This window comes from Eubalaena glacialis, chromosome 10 (genome assembly GCF_028564815.1).
Source record: "Eubalaena glacialis isolate mEubGla1 chromosome 10, mEubGla1.1.hap2.+ XY, whole genome shotgun sequence".
Taxonomy (NCBI): domain Eukaryota; kingdom Metazoa; phylum Chordata; class Mammalia; order Artiodactyla; family Balaenidae; genus Eubalaena; species Eubalaena glacialis.
Genome location: NC_083725.1, coordinates 121576286 through 121591934, shown reverse-complemented (window position 1 = coordinate 121591934; position 15649 = coordinate 121576286). Strand labels below are relative to the sequence as shown.

Below are 15649 nucleotides of genomic sequence, written 5' to 3'. Positions count from 1 at the left end.
GGAAATGTTTTCCCTTCAGCTTCTCACAGCAGATCTTTGCCTTAAAAGGCAATGTGTGCTTGGCCTCCGGGTGCAGCGCCGGCAGTGGCTAGTGCTGGGCAAGGGCCACAGTGTCCTGGGGACGGGCCCGGGTGGGCTGGAGCTGGAGTGCGGGTGTGAACCCTGCACAAACACAACCACAAGCAGGGGGCACTCCAGGGGTCCCCACGGGGGGCAGGTGGGGCTGTTCACTGGGGACAAGCGTGGGCACGGGCCTTTGGGGGCCCTGCAGCCTCCCCCAGTGTACACAGAGGGGGACAGGGCCCCAGAGGGGCGGAGGGCGCCCTGGGCTCCCCGGAGAGGGGTGGGAGGGGTGCTTTCCTGACCCTGGGTCTGTGCTGCTGAGCCAGGCGCCACCCGTCAGAAAGCCTGCACTCGCTTGGAAGGTCCTCATGTCCACAGCCCCAAGCACACAGGACGCACCTCCAACCCCAAGCCAACTTCTGCTCTGGTCACCCGAGTGTCCATCTGCTGGGCAGATTCCCAGCTATGAGCCCGGCCAGGCTTAACCGACCCCCTCGCCTGTGCTGCAAGCGTGTACCTGCCCGCCCCCCGCCGCAGCGCACACCTGGCCCAGGCCAGCCCCCACTCGGAGCCTCAGTGTCTGGGTGTGGAGGCTGCCGCCACCACACGTGAGGGTGGGATGAGCGGGGGCCTGGGCTGTGAGGCCACTGCCAGACCCGCCTCCTCGCCCCGTGCTCAGGGCACACACGGCAGCAACAGTGGCCGGGCGGCCTTTACGCGAGCGACCACGGGCAGAGCGGCAGCAGGAAGCGGCCGTCACGGAGGGGCGTCACAGGGCCTCGGGCACAGGTCTGCTCGAGGATGCCGTTGTGCTGAGGGTGTGGTGTCCTCGTGCCCACACATCACTTCCAGGGAGACCGAGAGCCCCTCCGGCTGAGGGCACCCTCCGCGTTTGGTTCTCAGAGGGGCGGGGGAGGCAGCCCCAGGAGGACCCGGGTTTCTGCTCCGTGAGACAGGCGTCGGGGGCTCTGGGCCATGATCTGTGTGGTCAGAGGCCTCCACCTCCTCGCCCCCCCTCACTTCTCCGTCCGCACCGGCCCTCCTACAACCAACAGGCAGGAGCACCCCGGGGCCCCCAGGCCCTGCCTCATCACCCAGCGCTGGCCTGGGGCCCCAAGACCCAGCATGGCTGGGAACGGCTCTCCTGCCAGGTCGGCCGGCCCGGACCTCTCTGCACCGTCCTCGAGTCTCCCTTCACACCCTCCACTAGGAGACGACGGCCACTGACCAGGTGGTGGCAGGACTGAAGGACAAGCAGGCCTGGGGCGAGTCTGGGGACGTGGAAGGGCCTGCCACACCTGAGTGCCACCGCCCCAAGTCCTGTCCTTTTTAGAGAGGTGAAGACTCCTAGCCAAGGCGCTCGGCCCCTTAGAGCACAGGGTTTCAGACGACACATGGTGACCTTGGAAGTGGGACAGGCTGCTGCGTGACATAGCGGCGGCACCCATCCTCGGTCCCTGAGGCCGCGTCGGCAGAGAGAACGGGACTCTCCGCCCACAGGCACCAGGCTCCTAAGCGGGCCCTGTCCAGCCTAGGCCCAGGCACCCCCTTTCCAGCTGGGGCTCCCACAAATCCACGGAAGGGAAGGCTGGGCATGGCCCTGGTGCAGAGGGACAACTGTGGAACCCCTGGGCTGCGGGCAGGAGAGTGGACGCCAGGCCTCAGCCCACCCAGGGTCCGCCGTGCCCTCCTGGGAGAAAGAACGCGGCTGTGGGCACACGCGGAGAACCCCCCGTCTTACTGTGGGCTCCGAGGCCGAGTCCCACCCGGCCGACGCCAAACACCTGGGAGGGGCCACGGCTCCGCAGGAAACACCTTCTGACGGTCTCCCCAGTGGACGCCCACCCAGCCTCACCCCTCAGCCTCCCCTGCTCCTGAGGCCTTTACTGCGGGGGGGGCAGGGTCCCCACACCCGAGGCATGGACCCAGCTGGGTCCCTCCGCCAATGTGCCTGGCCTGGCACATTCCTGTCTACAAGACCCCGCCCAAGGTCACTCCGCCCAGTCCCCTGGGATGGCCCTGCGGTGGCTGCTCGGTGTGACTCGGGCACAGACACAGACGGCCCTGCAGCCCAGCCCGCCGGGTGAGACGGCTGGAGCGTGTGGGAGGGGTCCAGCCCGAGGAACGTGGATGCGCCGCGGGCCCCGCCTGCACACAGCCCCGAGTGCTGGGGTGGGCGGCGGCCGAGGGAACCCACCGAACGCCGAAGGCCCACGCCACGAGCTCAGTTCACTGTCTCCATCCAAAGGCAACTCGGCTGGCCCAGACCCCAGACCCCAGGCACGGCCACCCCTGGGGGCCACCACAAGGACGCCTTGACTGGCACAGTCCTGCCCTCCAGGGAGCACCAAGCAGCTTCCAGGCTTTACAGACAAATGAATCCTCCAGGCATCATTAGTGCTGGGCAAGGGGCTGGCGGTCTCCAGGCACAGAGCCGGCTTGGCTGCAGCCAGTGAGGTGGCGCTGGATCGGGGGACGAGACGGGCAGGTGGGGGCGGCTCCCCTCTCTCCTCAGAGCCCCGCCCACCCTGCTGTCCGCTCCCCAGATGCTGGCACAGATGCCAGAGCAGCCAAGGTTCTCACCAGGAGGGGGATGCAGGGCAGATTCGGCAGGGGGCACCTGCAGGAAGTCAAGGGAGCCTGGAGGCCTGAAGGAGGGTGGGCAAGCCTGGAGGTGGGGTGGCCTGGAGTCAGCCTTGTGGGACAGAGGGGGTCGAAGGTCTGGGGTGGGGAGCGGGGTTATGAGGCTCCTGCAGACGCGTGAACGTGGACTCAGAGTAAAACACAGATGCTGGGCAGGTCCCACAGGAAGGCCCCATGGAACACTGGGCGGTGCCGTAGGTGGTCTTAGAAAGGAGGAGCCCACAGACAGGGATGCCCACCCTCCCAAGACCCCAAGTTCTATGCAGTGGGACTGGGAAAACCGCACTCTGACACTTAGAGACCCCCCCCCCGACCTGGACCATGTTCTCACCGGTCCTAACTGGCCCTGGTGACCAGCCCCTTCCCAGAGCAGAAACTCGGAGGCCGAGGGCTGGGAAGACCCCCACGGAACCCCTGTCAAATCCCCACGGGCTGCACGAGGCAGACGCTGTGGAGAGAGACACACAGGTCATTTCTCGGTTTAACAGCCTGGCAGTCAGCACCCAAACAAAGCACACTTTCACAAGCCGTGTGTCCCGTACAAAATAAGAGACCCACTGAGAGGGAAGCCACCGGGGCAGACAGAGCGAGGGCTGCAGACACCCGAGACCCACCGTCCACGCACATCAGGTGCTTGGGGCACTGCTGCATCCAGAACTGCAGCCACGAGGCGGCCACTCTGCTCAGAGCCCGCATCCTCCTCTACCCATGCGCTAATAAGCTGCTCTTCTTCTAACACCTGGCTGGACCGCCACCTTCACTGGAAAGTCTTCTCGGATCCCCCAGGGGGGCGGCCTTGGCCTCCTCGCAGACAGCTCAGAGGGCTGGCCCTGCCTTCCTGTCCTCCGTGGAGCCCGTCTCAGCTTCCAGGCCCCTCCCACCACGCCATGTGCACACACGCACGCACCGGCCCCCGCTCGCTGTGGGGACGTCACCGTTCCTGATCTGAACCAACGACCTGGAGGGGGCACTGCCAGCTTGCCCCACACCTTTACATCGCAGGGCAGACTCCCCGTGAGTCCTCCCTGGGTGGCAGGGGGCGGCCCCTGTGGGAGAGGAGGGTGCAGACCATAAGAAGCCGGAGACACAGGTCACAGAGCTCACTGCTGGTCCCACCACCAGCCACACTTGGCCCTCACCCCAGACCCTGACCAAGAGGCCTGCTTAGCTTGGTTGCAATTAAAGACAGGATTAGAAAAGCAAAAGATACTTTCACTTAAAAGTTCCAACCCACCCAAATTACAGGCAAATACAAGATTATTACATTGAAGGAAACGTGATTTCAGTGTAAACTGTGACACATCCTAGGTGAGGAGGGGCAGGGCTCCTGACCCCGCCAGGAGCCTATCCTGGGCCCCCTCCCCTCCCCTCCCCGCTGGGCTGAGCCGGGCCCCCCAGGCCCGCAGCACAGAACAGACCTGACCATTGTGAAGGCCAGGAAGGCCTGCTCCCCGGCCCCCATGCTCTCCCGAATGCCTGAAACAGACGCTTCCACCCTGAGACAGAAGAGGCGCTGGAGTTTCTCCAAACCCCTCGTGTGGGACACCGGAGGCTCTGCTGCAGCAGGTCAGAAAAAGAGGTGAGAAAAGAGGTCAGAACCTGCTTTTCTGGTAACGCCCCTACAGCAGACAAGGCCCAGGGAAGTTCTCTAGATAAGGCCACTGGTGGACAGACTCTGGTCATCCTGCCCGGGGACCAGAGGCCAGACACCGGGGGCGGCGAAGGCTCTGTCCAGCAGGCTCGGGAGGGCAGGAGGCAGGTCTGCTGCGGTCTGAGACGCGGTTCATCAGAAAGACGGACACCAGTCATGGGCGCCCCCTGTTTGTACCCAGACCCTCTGGGCCAAACACTCCCCTTTCAGGCCCCCCCCCCTTCAAACAGCAGGAAGCGCAGGACTCTAGGGAGAACCTCACTCCAAACAAAGTTCTGACCGTGTCCAGCTGCTCCCCAGGCATCCACAGGTGGGGCCGTGTCTGCCCCGGGCCCATCAGCCCCCCAGTCCCACCGGAGGGGTCTGCACACCACGGCAACTTGACCCAGAGGACAACTACGGCCACTCCTCCCCAGACTGAGCCCTGGGGCAGGGACTAGGGACAGTCACACAGCCCCGCCGCCCCTGCCACATTCACCTGAGCACTTTGCCGACTGCTTGAAGCACCATCTTGCAGCTGAGCCCGGTCTTCGGGGGCTGGCTGAGCAGAGCCCGGTCTGTGGGGACACTGCTGTGGTCTCCCAGCATGATGGGCAGCGCGGAAGCAGGCTGGGAAAGTGGGAGCCCCGGCACCGGCGCCGCTCCCCGCCGCCCTGCCCTCCGAGCAGCCCTGACTCGCCCTGACTCGGAGCCAGCCACGCCAGCCAATGAGGACAGCGGGGGAGGAAGACGGGCTCTGGCCGGGCAGGGACAAACAGCTGCTCCTTTTACAGGCGGAGGCCGGCCAAGTCTGGTTACACGAGGGAGTGTCTCAGTCGCCTTTTCAAAGTGGCGCCGTGCGGGCGCAGCGTGGGGCGAGGCCGCTGCCGAGGGGACAGGCATAGCCCACAGAGAGGACCCGTCAGTGAGGCCCCGCCATGGCACGAGGGCCCTTCCGATGTGGCCGGGAAAGCTCTCTGAGCAGGCGGGGCTGGGCGGGCGCCCCGGCCGGGCTGCAGGGAGAGGCTGGCCGTGCACCTGCAGAGCGCAGACGCGGGCGCGTGGTGTCTGCATCCACAGCCTTGGGAAGACAAGGCCGGGGTGCCCGGAGCAGGAGCCGAGCTGGCATAAGGTAGTGGGCGGTAGACCCCAACGGACACGGCCAGAGGCCTCCCGAGGGGGCACAAGAAGCTGCGTGGCCGAGGCCTTCTTTACAGCTGGGCCACACACAGGAGACCACCAGGGACTGAAGAAGCAAACGTGTGAAAGAGGACGACGCTCTGCGCAGCCCTCATCTCCGGCTGACCACGGGGACAGCTTGCTGCTGATGGGGGCAGCACGGCCACGCTCGTCCAGAGGCCCCGTCCAGCGGCAGCACAGCACCCCAGCCTCAGCCTGGCCCTCTGTCCCCGAGGCCGAGTCCCATAGAGGGCCCAGCCAACCATCCGTCCAGGCTCAGGCCAGCTCTGTGCGGTGGCAACTCCAAGGCCACCAAGAGGACTACCTGACGTGCAGTGGGGCAGGCTGACCGCCCGGGCAAAGCTGGGGACGCCGACAGAGCCCCGGCTGCATGTGAGGACCAGGGCAGGAACCCAGGCACCGCGCTCACCCAGTGAGTGAGTGAGACTGGGAGGCCCTGGGTTGGGAGGACACAGCCTCCGGGCAGTTGGAATAACTGAGCCAAAGGTGCCTCTAGGCTCATCGTGTTATATGCCCTGCCCTGGTCCCACAACCAGCCACTTCTTCAAGGAGCCCTGGGTCCCTCTATTGGAGAAAATTAAAGACCGAGACCTGGGACTTCCCTGGTGGTGCAGTGGTTAAGAGTCCGCCTGCCAATGCAGGGGACCATGGGTTCGAGCCCTGGTCCGGGAAGATCCCACATGCCGCGGAGCAACTAAGCCCGTGCGCCACAACTACTGAGCCTGTGAGCCACAACTACTGAAGCCCGCGCGCCTAGAGCCCATGCTCTACAACAAGAGAAGCCACTGCAATGAGAAGCCCGTGCACCGCAACAAAGAGTAGCCCCCGCTCGCCGCAACTACAGAAAGCCCATGCACAGCAATGAAGACCCAACACAGCCAAAAATACATAAATTTAAAAAAATAAAAATAAAAAATAAAATGAATAAATAAAAATAAAGACCGAGAACTGACCTGGTCATCCCAGTGCTGCTGGGATGTCACGTTCCTAGACCCTCTCAGCTAACAGCGCAAGGAGACGGGTGTGCGCGCCAATCTGTATGTCCACCTCCCCACTCAGGTGTACGCTGCAACCGCATTAAGCCAGACACGAGTTCATCCTGACGCCTCCACCTCTGATCCGACCTCCCCCACTGATAGTGATACACCTGCAGGTTCTGAGTGGCTTTGTGAAACCACAGAAGAGGCTCCCGTGCTGTGAAGGCAGCAAAGCCATCGGGCCCAGAACCCTGGTTGAAGGTGCAGGAAAATTTGGTGCACTTAAGAGCAAGTGGGAAAAGCTACAAGGTTGAGTCCAATGAAAATAGAGAAGAATAAGGAAGAGTAATAACTAAAATACTCCAAAAAGACACACACAAAACAGATGAAAACTGTACCTCAATAAATTAGAATTTGAAAACCTCAGAAATAAAGTGATTTAAAGAAAGATTTGAAAAGAGAGACAAAAGAACTCAAAGTAAGAACCACAAATGAAAGTTCCTGAAATGAAGTCTAGGCTAGAAGAAACAGCAAGGCAGTGCCATGGGAAACAGAAGATGGGAAGGGGGATTTTTTTAATGAAAAAGAAATGAAAAGCTTTCCACTTCCCCGATGGAATAACTGATGCTAGACTTGACTTCCACCATCAACAACCTCAAACTGGGTATAACATACAAGCAACTGGTTTCAGACGCTGGACAATGCGCAGGATGGTGCCCGCTGGAAACCGTGGTGCAGGAGGGCAAAGCCTGCGCAAACCCCAAAGTCTCAGCCGCTGCGGATGCAAGAACAGAAGCTGGGCTGCTGACATGCACAGGGCAGGGAAGCAGAGGGACGGGGCTTCCCAGAGGAGGGGCTCTAGAAATGTGGACAGAGGGCCATGAAGCCTTTGGCCAACCACTGAGCTGAGGGCCACAGGTTGGAGAACAGCTACGGGAGCTGTGAGCCCAAGCAGCTTGTATCCCGTATCCTGAGATGTTGCTAAATTTACCTTTTTTCTTTAGCTCTAGCAGACTTTTCGCAGTTTCCTATAATTTTATAAGTACATATGACCCTGTTATTTCCCAAAAGACTACCTCTTCCTTTCCAATATCTATACCTTTTATTTCTTTTTTTCTTCTCTCTCTCTCTTTTTCTTTTCTTTGCCTCATGGCACAGCTCAGACCATCAGCGCAGTGCTGAACAGAAGTAGTGAGAGACAGCATCCTTGCCTGGTTCCTGATCGCAGGGCAAGATGTTCAGTCTAGTCTTTCAACTGAACATTTGATATGAGCTCTAGATTTCTTCCGGGTGCCCTTTACCACTTGAGAACATTCCCTTCTATTCCTGGTTTGCTGATTGTTTACGTGAATATTTTGCCATGCACTGTTTCTACATCTAATTGAGATTTTTTTTCTCCTTTATTCTGTTAATGTGGTGAATTATACTGACTGATTTTCAAAGGTCAGCTAGGCTTAGATTGCTGGGAAAAGACCCCCTCTGGGTTATGAGCTGTTGTTCTTTTTATGTATTGCCGGATTCGTTCTGCTAATGCTTTCTTAGGGAGTTCTACATCTGTGTTCACGGAGGACAGTGCTCGGCAACTGTCCTTTTCTTGTCAGGTTCTTGTCTCATTTCAGCCTCACTGAATTAGTTAGGTAGTATTTCCCCCTCTGTGTTCTGAAAAAGCATGTGTAAGAATGTCTGAAGTTTTCCCAGTGAGGGGTGCTCCTGGTATCTTGTGGGCGGAGGCCCCACACAAAGAACCGTCCTGCCCCAGCATCCACAGTGCTGTGCAGGCGGCAGACACTCCGCGAGCAGCGTGCAGCTCCCGCGCTCCCGCGCCCACGAGGCCTCCACACAGCTACACGGCTGCTTCTCAACCTGCTCCTGGTCCAGCAGCACGAGCAGCACCTGGGAGCCTGTCGGAAATGCCAGTTCTCAGGTTCACCAGCCCGGTTGACCGGGAACTCTGCAGAAAAGCCGGGATGCGGGTGAAGAAGCTCTCCCGGCGAACCCGACACGCGCGACGCTCTAAGGACACGTGCTGAGGGCGGTGTGAGCACCAAGCACGTCCTACCTGGAGAGCCAACACTGCATGACGGGCGCACCAGACACGACGTAACTCAGAAGATGCAAGAGGAAGGGGAGCGGCAGGGGTTTCCAGCTAATTTCAACACTGCTCCTGTGAGGGAACCAAGAGACAATGGCCAAAAGACGGCGGGACTGAGGGCTTCACAAAGGCAGCTGCTTGAAAAACCAAACATTTCTAAATACTCTTTTTATTGTAGCAAAACACACGACATAAAATTTACTATCGCAACCATTTTTAGGGGCACGGTTCAGTGGCATAAAGTATATTCACTGCTGTGCAACCATCACCCCCATCCACCTCCAGAACTTCTTCATCTTCCCAAACGGACGCTCTGTCCCCATTAAATACTCACTCCCCTCCTCTCCCCCAGCCCTGGGCACCCACCGCCTACTTCCTGTCTCTATGGATGTGACTCCTCTAGGGACCTCATGTGAGTGGAATCAGACAGGATTTGTCCTTTTGTTTCTGGCTTATCTCACTGAGCATAATGTCCCCAAGGCTCATCCATGTTGTAGCCTGTGCGGTGACTGTCAGCAAGTTCACCTTTTAAACCAGAAAGCCCTTAAAACTGCCAGTTGGGACGTCTACTCCCAGTCGAGAGGGAGTAATGAGGACCGGTTTTTACCTCCTGCTTCAAACAACAGGACACTGGACAAATATATGACAGTTTTCAAGACACTGGACGTCAGGCAACAGAGCGCGTGATCCCTGCAAGACGGGAACCTGCGAGGGGACGCTGCAGTGGCCCGCTCCCGCCTGGATGGATTGGCACGGTGGGGAGGGGACCCAGGAGGGCCCCGGGGGATCCCAGTTGAGGCGTCTCAGCGGGGAGTCTGAGAGGCCAAACAGCCAGAGGTCAGGGGGCAGCGCGCCAGGGGGACAGGACACTAAGCGGAAAGAGCTGCATAGAGAACTCGGCAGACGTGCTGAGGGGCCCCGTGGGGTCCCCGGCTGAGCTCGGGACAGGGCACATGTACAAGGAACTGCTGCGGGAGGGACAAGCCACCCAGAAGGATCTGCAGGACCCTCCTCAAGGTTCGCATGGGCCCAAGAAGAGTTCCTTCCCCACCAGCCAGAGTGGCACCAGGTGGAGACCTCCAGAGGTTCTGTGTCAGTGGTGAGAAAAACCGGCCTGAAATGAAACATCGCCATAACCCCACCAACACAGAACAAACACAAGAACTGAAAAGACTCAATCGTTTCCAACTGAGTCCAAGGAACACAGGCACACAAAAATATCCAGCACCAAACAAGGCAAAGCTCACAAGGCCTTGCATCCAAACAGAAGTCACCAACCTCAGGAAAGGAGGAAAACAATCCATTACTAGGAATCAAATCAATCGATCAAAAAAGACTCCAAAATGGCTCAATGACACAGAAAACAACGGTGTTAAAGAGTCACTATGACTGTATCCCATCTGTTCCAGAGACTAGAGAAACACTGGACATGGTATAAGGAGATTTAAAAAAAAAAAAGTGTTTTTCTTTTTTTGAAGATCTAAATTGAACTTGTACATATGGAAACTAAAATATCTGAGACAAAAGGCACCCTGGGGACATCCCTGGTGGTGCAGTGGTTAAGAATCCACCTGCCAATGCAGGGGACACAGGTTCGAGCCCTGGTCCGGGAAATCCCACATGCCACGGAGCAACTAAGCCTGTGCGCCACAACTACTGAAGCCCACGCACCTGGAGCCCGTGCTCCGCAACAAGAGAAGCCCCGGCAATGAGAAGCCCGCGCACCGCAACCAAGAGTAGCCGCCGCTCGCCGCAACTAGAGAAAGCCCGCGCACAGCAACGAAGACCCAATGCAGCCAAAAATAAAATAAATAAATAAATTTATTTAAAAAAAAAAAATTGGGGGAAGAACTAGGGTTTTTTAAAAAAAAAAGTGGTGTGTGTGTATGTATGTGAGTATTTGTGTGTGAGTCGTGTATATATGTGTGTATATACGAATGTTCACGAATGTGTATGAATGTGTGAGCTGTGTGTCTATGCGAGTGTGTGCTCTGAGTGTGTGCGTGTACTTACAAGCGTATGTGTGAGGTATGTGCATCTATGTGGGTAAGTCTGTGTTGTGAGTGTATGTGCGTGTTTATGAGCACACGTGTGAGTTGTGTGTGAGTACAGCTGCCGGGCAATGGTGCCCTTTCTTCCCACCCTTCCTCCCCTGGCCAACCCCAGTGCCCCTCCCCGCCACCCCAGGCTTGCCCCACCGGCCCCTGACGGCACTGTGAACAAGCTCATGCCACCGGGGGCCACGGCCCTCCCACTCCTTCACAGGTACGTGGCTGGTGTCAGAATGCGTCTCTCCTCGCCCTCCCAGCTGCACCTCTTTTACCAGCATGAGCTCCAGTAAAGGACGCAGACACAGACTCAGGTGCTCACGTCCACCCAGGCACCCTGCCTGCCTGCCCCCGACCCCTCCAGGAGGCCAGCCCCAGACATGCAGAAAGGGCCACGTGCCAAACTGGGAATTCTGTTCGGAAGCAGCGGGAACGAACGCTCAGTCCTTGCACGTAACAGAGCAAGTCGCCAAGGGCACAGTCCACGGAAGGTGATGGGGAGCTGGACATCGTCAACAGTAACAATGTTTGTGCCCCAAGAGACACAGGTAAGAAAATGAAAAGACAAGCCAGACTGGGAGAGGAGGTCTGCAAATCACGCACTGATACAGGACTTCTGTCCCCAACAGACAAAGCACTCTCAAAACGCAACAACTGAAAAATGGGCAAGAGACTGTAATAGACATTTCCCCAGAGAAGCTACACCCCACACCCACCAGGACGGCCAAAGTCAGACCATGGAGGCTAACAAGGGCTGAGCAGGACGTGGAGAAACCGGAGCCACTGGAGGGGATGGAGAGGACAGGGCGAAAGTCTTCCAGAGCCACACACGCCCTTCCCCAGCGACCCAGCAACTCTCCTTTCTGCAGGAAGGATGAAGGCGTCGGGCACACGAAGACACCGTCAGTGTCGACAGCAGTGCAATTCATGATCTGCAAACACGTGGGAAACAGCGGAAATGGCCTCCGCTGGTGCCGGCTGAGCCAACTGTCTGATTTGTGAAAGAGACCAATTCTCAGCCACAAAAGGAAGAAGGTGCAGCTACACACAAGAACCGGGGTGAGCCTCAAAGCAGCAGGCTCAGAAGGGGCAGACCCCACACGCCAGACACGCGGGGATCCCTCTAGATGGGTTTCAGCCGGAACAGAAGGCAGGCGGCAGGTCAGTGGTTGCCAAGGCCCAAGGGTGCGTTGAGGGGACGTCCAATGTTCTATACTGTCCCTGCGGGCGGTCATAGGCTACGCACCTCTGTTGAAATTCAACAAAGCTTATGCTTTAGATGCAGTGCAATGTAAATTACACCTCCGTAAAAGCTGACCAGAGGCAAACACACCAACAAGAGAGCAGGAACTCCTGCTGGCGCACCAGCAGTGAGTCCCGCAGGCCTGCGGAGAGTGAAAGAAGCCACCGCCCACAGGGTCACTGGCACGGGATTCCATTCACAGAACACCCAAGGGCAACCAGGTGCCAGACGTCAGGATGGGGCAGGAGGGCCGCAGGGCCTCTGCGTGCCGCCTCCTTTCCGGTTCTGTGACATGGGCAGGGCGTGGTGCGCTAACCTGAAACCTGCGCACACACGTGCACTTGGAGTGGTGCTTTCTCTGCATGTGTTACGTTGCAATGAACGATTCACTTCAAAAATATAGGAAAGAAAAAGAAGACAACTGTGTTGGGATGTCTTATTTCTACACTGGATGGCACTTACAAGGTGGACTACCACTTTCTCAACTCCTTTTTGTAGGACTGATCCATTTCACGGTAACAAATAGCTTCGTCTATGTTTTCAAAAATGAAAAAGTAGGCAAAGGTTTTAGGGGACTGGAACGGCCACACAGAGGCTACCTTCTCACGGGCCTGCCCTGTCTCTCTCCTCAGCACCAGGAGCGCACCGGCCCGCCGACAGCGTCCGCCCCGCCCCCTGCAGGCTCCTGAGCCCATCCCCCACTGCCACCCACCCACACTGGGGCCACATCCAGATGCCCCAAACAGCCTGGCCAGCTCGTGCCCTGGAGTATGGGAAAACTGCTGGGGTAAAGTCACTATTCTCATGAATGGAAAGGTCCCGGGAGTGACTGAAAAAGGTGCTTCTGTGACTTCAGTCAGAAGTGCTGGGACGCCTTGCCAATGTCGCAGCCAATGCTACCCCATGGCGTCGCCACTCCGCGGGGTCACCACTCCATGGGGTAACCACGCTGGATCTCAGAGGGGAAAACTAGAGTTCCACTCAAAGAAACCAGCTTGGGACCAAGGGAAGAGCGCTCAGGACACACGCGGCAGTGGTGGGAGAGGCAGGAGTGGAAGGTGGGCCTGGGGTGGGGGGGGTTCTGCAGCGACAGCCTCTGGTGCAGGGACAGAAACTGCCCATCCCACACCACCCAGGGGACAGAGGAGGAAGGAGAAGCCCCTCCCACAGCGGGCTGAGGCCCTCTCCTCGCCTCCCCCTGCTCGCGAGAGGACCTGCTACATCCCGAGCCGGGTGCCAAGAGCCTCGCTCTGCTTCCCGAGGCCGCGCTGGCCCGGGAACCCCGGGCACGTGCGCCGGCGACGACAGACAGGAACTGACCGCCTGGAATCCCAACTCCTGGGCCTCGGTGCCCCAACTCCATTCCTGTGGCCTCCCCGAGTGCTCCGATGACTTCCCAGTGTTCACTCACTTGAACCCTGACGTCCCCGTCTTGCAGTGGAGGAAAGGGAGGCACAGCCGAGACAAAGTCCAGATCTGACACAGGCCACCTGCTCCAGACCCTCTGCTCTTAACACCACCCCCCTGCCCCGAGGGGACAGGCACCTCTGGAAGGGAAGGAAGCATTTCTATGCTTGGCTAAGCTCAGCTGCCCCAGCAGAACGCAGGGCCCTCGGCGGCTTGTCACAAGCAGCCCAGGCAGCTGCTCAGGGGGCAGGTGGGTGAGTCTGACTTGCAAGGGCCGGATCCCCGCCTCTCTCGCAGCCCTCTCAGCAGAGGAGGCAGCTGGAGGAGGAAGCCCCGAATCCACCACCGCTCCCAGGAAGCTGCCAACACACCTCTCACCAGGGAGGAGGAAGGGGTGCTTTGGTGTGAGAAAGCCCCTGCCGGGCTCGCTCCTCCCAAGCCTGAGCGCGGCCAGGGCTGCTGGGGCTGGGGGAGAACGGGGCGGGGCTCCGGCCCATCGCCCTCCAGGGCTCACCCTACATCCCTCACACCCCTGTCCAACACCCCTGCACAGCACCCTGTGGGGTCAGGGTGGAGGTCAAGCGCCGGCCTGGAGCCCGGCTGCCAGGGTGAGCGTGGAAACGCCCAGATGCTGGAGCAGGGCGGAGTCCAGGCAGGAAGAGCGCCTGGAAAGGGAGTGGGGGAGGCAGGCTGCACCCCTGCCGGGCTCAGGGCCAGGAGAGCAGCACAAAGTTACAAGGCAGAGAAATGCCCCACACGTCATGGTGGCATTTCAGGTTCAAATCCAGCCAAATGCCACCCAGTGGGAGTGGCTGGTGGAGCCTAGTGGGTCTGCTGGGCCCCTGGCAACCACCGACCACAGGGGCGCCCAGACCGCACAGTAGCCACGTCTGACCCCTGCAGCGCTGGCTGCCAGACGAGCAGATGCAGAGCAGGTGGTGACCAGCGAGGGCCTGGGGTCACCAGGAGCAACGCTCCCCAGTGCGCTCCACGCCCACAGAGAGGCCAGCTCATGGCCAGGGACTCGGACACTGCTGCCCACCCGCCCAGTCTTCACAAGCCAAGCGGGCACGGAGCCCAGGCCGCCTAAGAAAAGGGTGATAAAGGGTGACGTGGGTCCTGCCAAGTCGCCCCGCCCTCCCCGCTGGTATAAAAAGCTCGGAGGCAAGATTTAGCCCAGGCTCAGTCCGCAGGAAGGAGGCTCGGAGTGCACACAGAAGGGAGCCGCCTGCGCCTGTCCCCGCACAGGCCTGTCCCCGCAGGCACTCCAGCACCAACACTGGGAATCTCCCCCCACCCAAAACACTAAAATCCAATCAAGAAACAGCCTTTCCTGAGAAAAACGTCAGAGAGAAATGGAAGAGGTCCACTGCACAGGGAAGGGCGGTAGGGAAGTTTCCAGAGAGGGAAAGACCCCAAGAAAGGTCAGGCTAAGGAGCCCAGTGGGGGCGGAGAATGAGTTCCTGCCCACGGCCCCCCACCCGCGGGCCCCAGGCTGTCCCCTCACCACCGCCAGGAACGCCATCCGTCAGGGGTCCGGGGAGAACTCGCGGCAACTGTCAGAGCTGCAGACCTGAAGATGTCCACACGCCCCACGTGCGCATAAGATGCGCTGAGCCAGCCGAGCAGCTTCACGGCACTTACAAACCTGGCCGCGCCTGGGTCACGGCACTCAAGGCCGTGAGGGTCAACGATCACCAAAGAGCTCCGGCCACCCTGCCGGGCTGGTGTCCTGCGTTGTCCACTTCCCACTGTGGCCATCAGGCCTGGGGAGGGCCTGTCCCTGGGGGTTTTATATGGGAGAAACAAGGGGATGCAGCCGGTCACGCAGGAGAAGGCGGAGACTCTTCCTCTGGACACCCGACTCACCAAGGTCAAAGGGCGGCCGGCAGTCAAGCAGTCCCCACGGCATATTCACCTCCGACTGGAGATCTGTTTCCTTTAAATTAGAGGGAAGGCATCCGACGTGGGAGTGTCAGAAAGTCAGAGGAAAGCCAGAGCGAGATATGCCGCAACCCAGACTTCAGATTCCTCCAGGGGAGGCCCGGCTGGCAGGAGGGCAGCGCTCAGGCCAGAGGAGCCGCAGGGAAGAGGCGCTCGCGGGACAGGGGTCCAGACGGCAGCGCCCACCACTGCAAGCTGGCCCCGCCACACAACAGACTCTGCTCTGCAATCAAGAGAAGGAACTGCTGCACGGCTGCCGGTGACCACAGACCAGAGGCAGAACTAGTCCAGAAAGCAGAGGAGCGGCAGGAGGGCATGGGGAGGCAGTGCCTCGAAGGGAACGCCATTGCTCACGAGAATCCATCCTCATCGAGGGGCGCACTTCAACTCGGAGGACGCTGT

At 59.4% G+C, this 15649-nt stretch overlaps 1 protein-coding gene across 2 annotated transcripts in view; it reads right to left on the bottom strand.

Annotated features, from left to right (window-relative positions):
* Window positions 1-15649, bottom strand: part of MOB2 (MOB kinase activator 2) — a 53484-nt gene that overhangs the window by 12137 nt on the left and 25698 nt on the right. Inside the window, exon 1 of one of the 2 annotated variants that reach the window (XM_061203918.1) lies at window positions 4836-4971. The exons of the other annotated variant lie outside the window; for it this stretch is intronic. Within the exon in view, the coding sequence (XP_061059901.1) occupies window positions 4836-4945 (110 nt within the window). The 5' untranslated portion in view covers window positions 4946-4971. Of the gene's footprint in view, window positions 1-4835; window positions 4972-15649 lie in introns of those variants that run through there. 2 annotated transcript variants of the gene reach the window in all.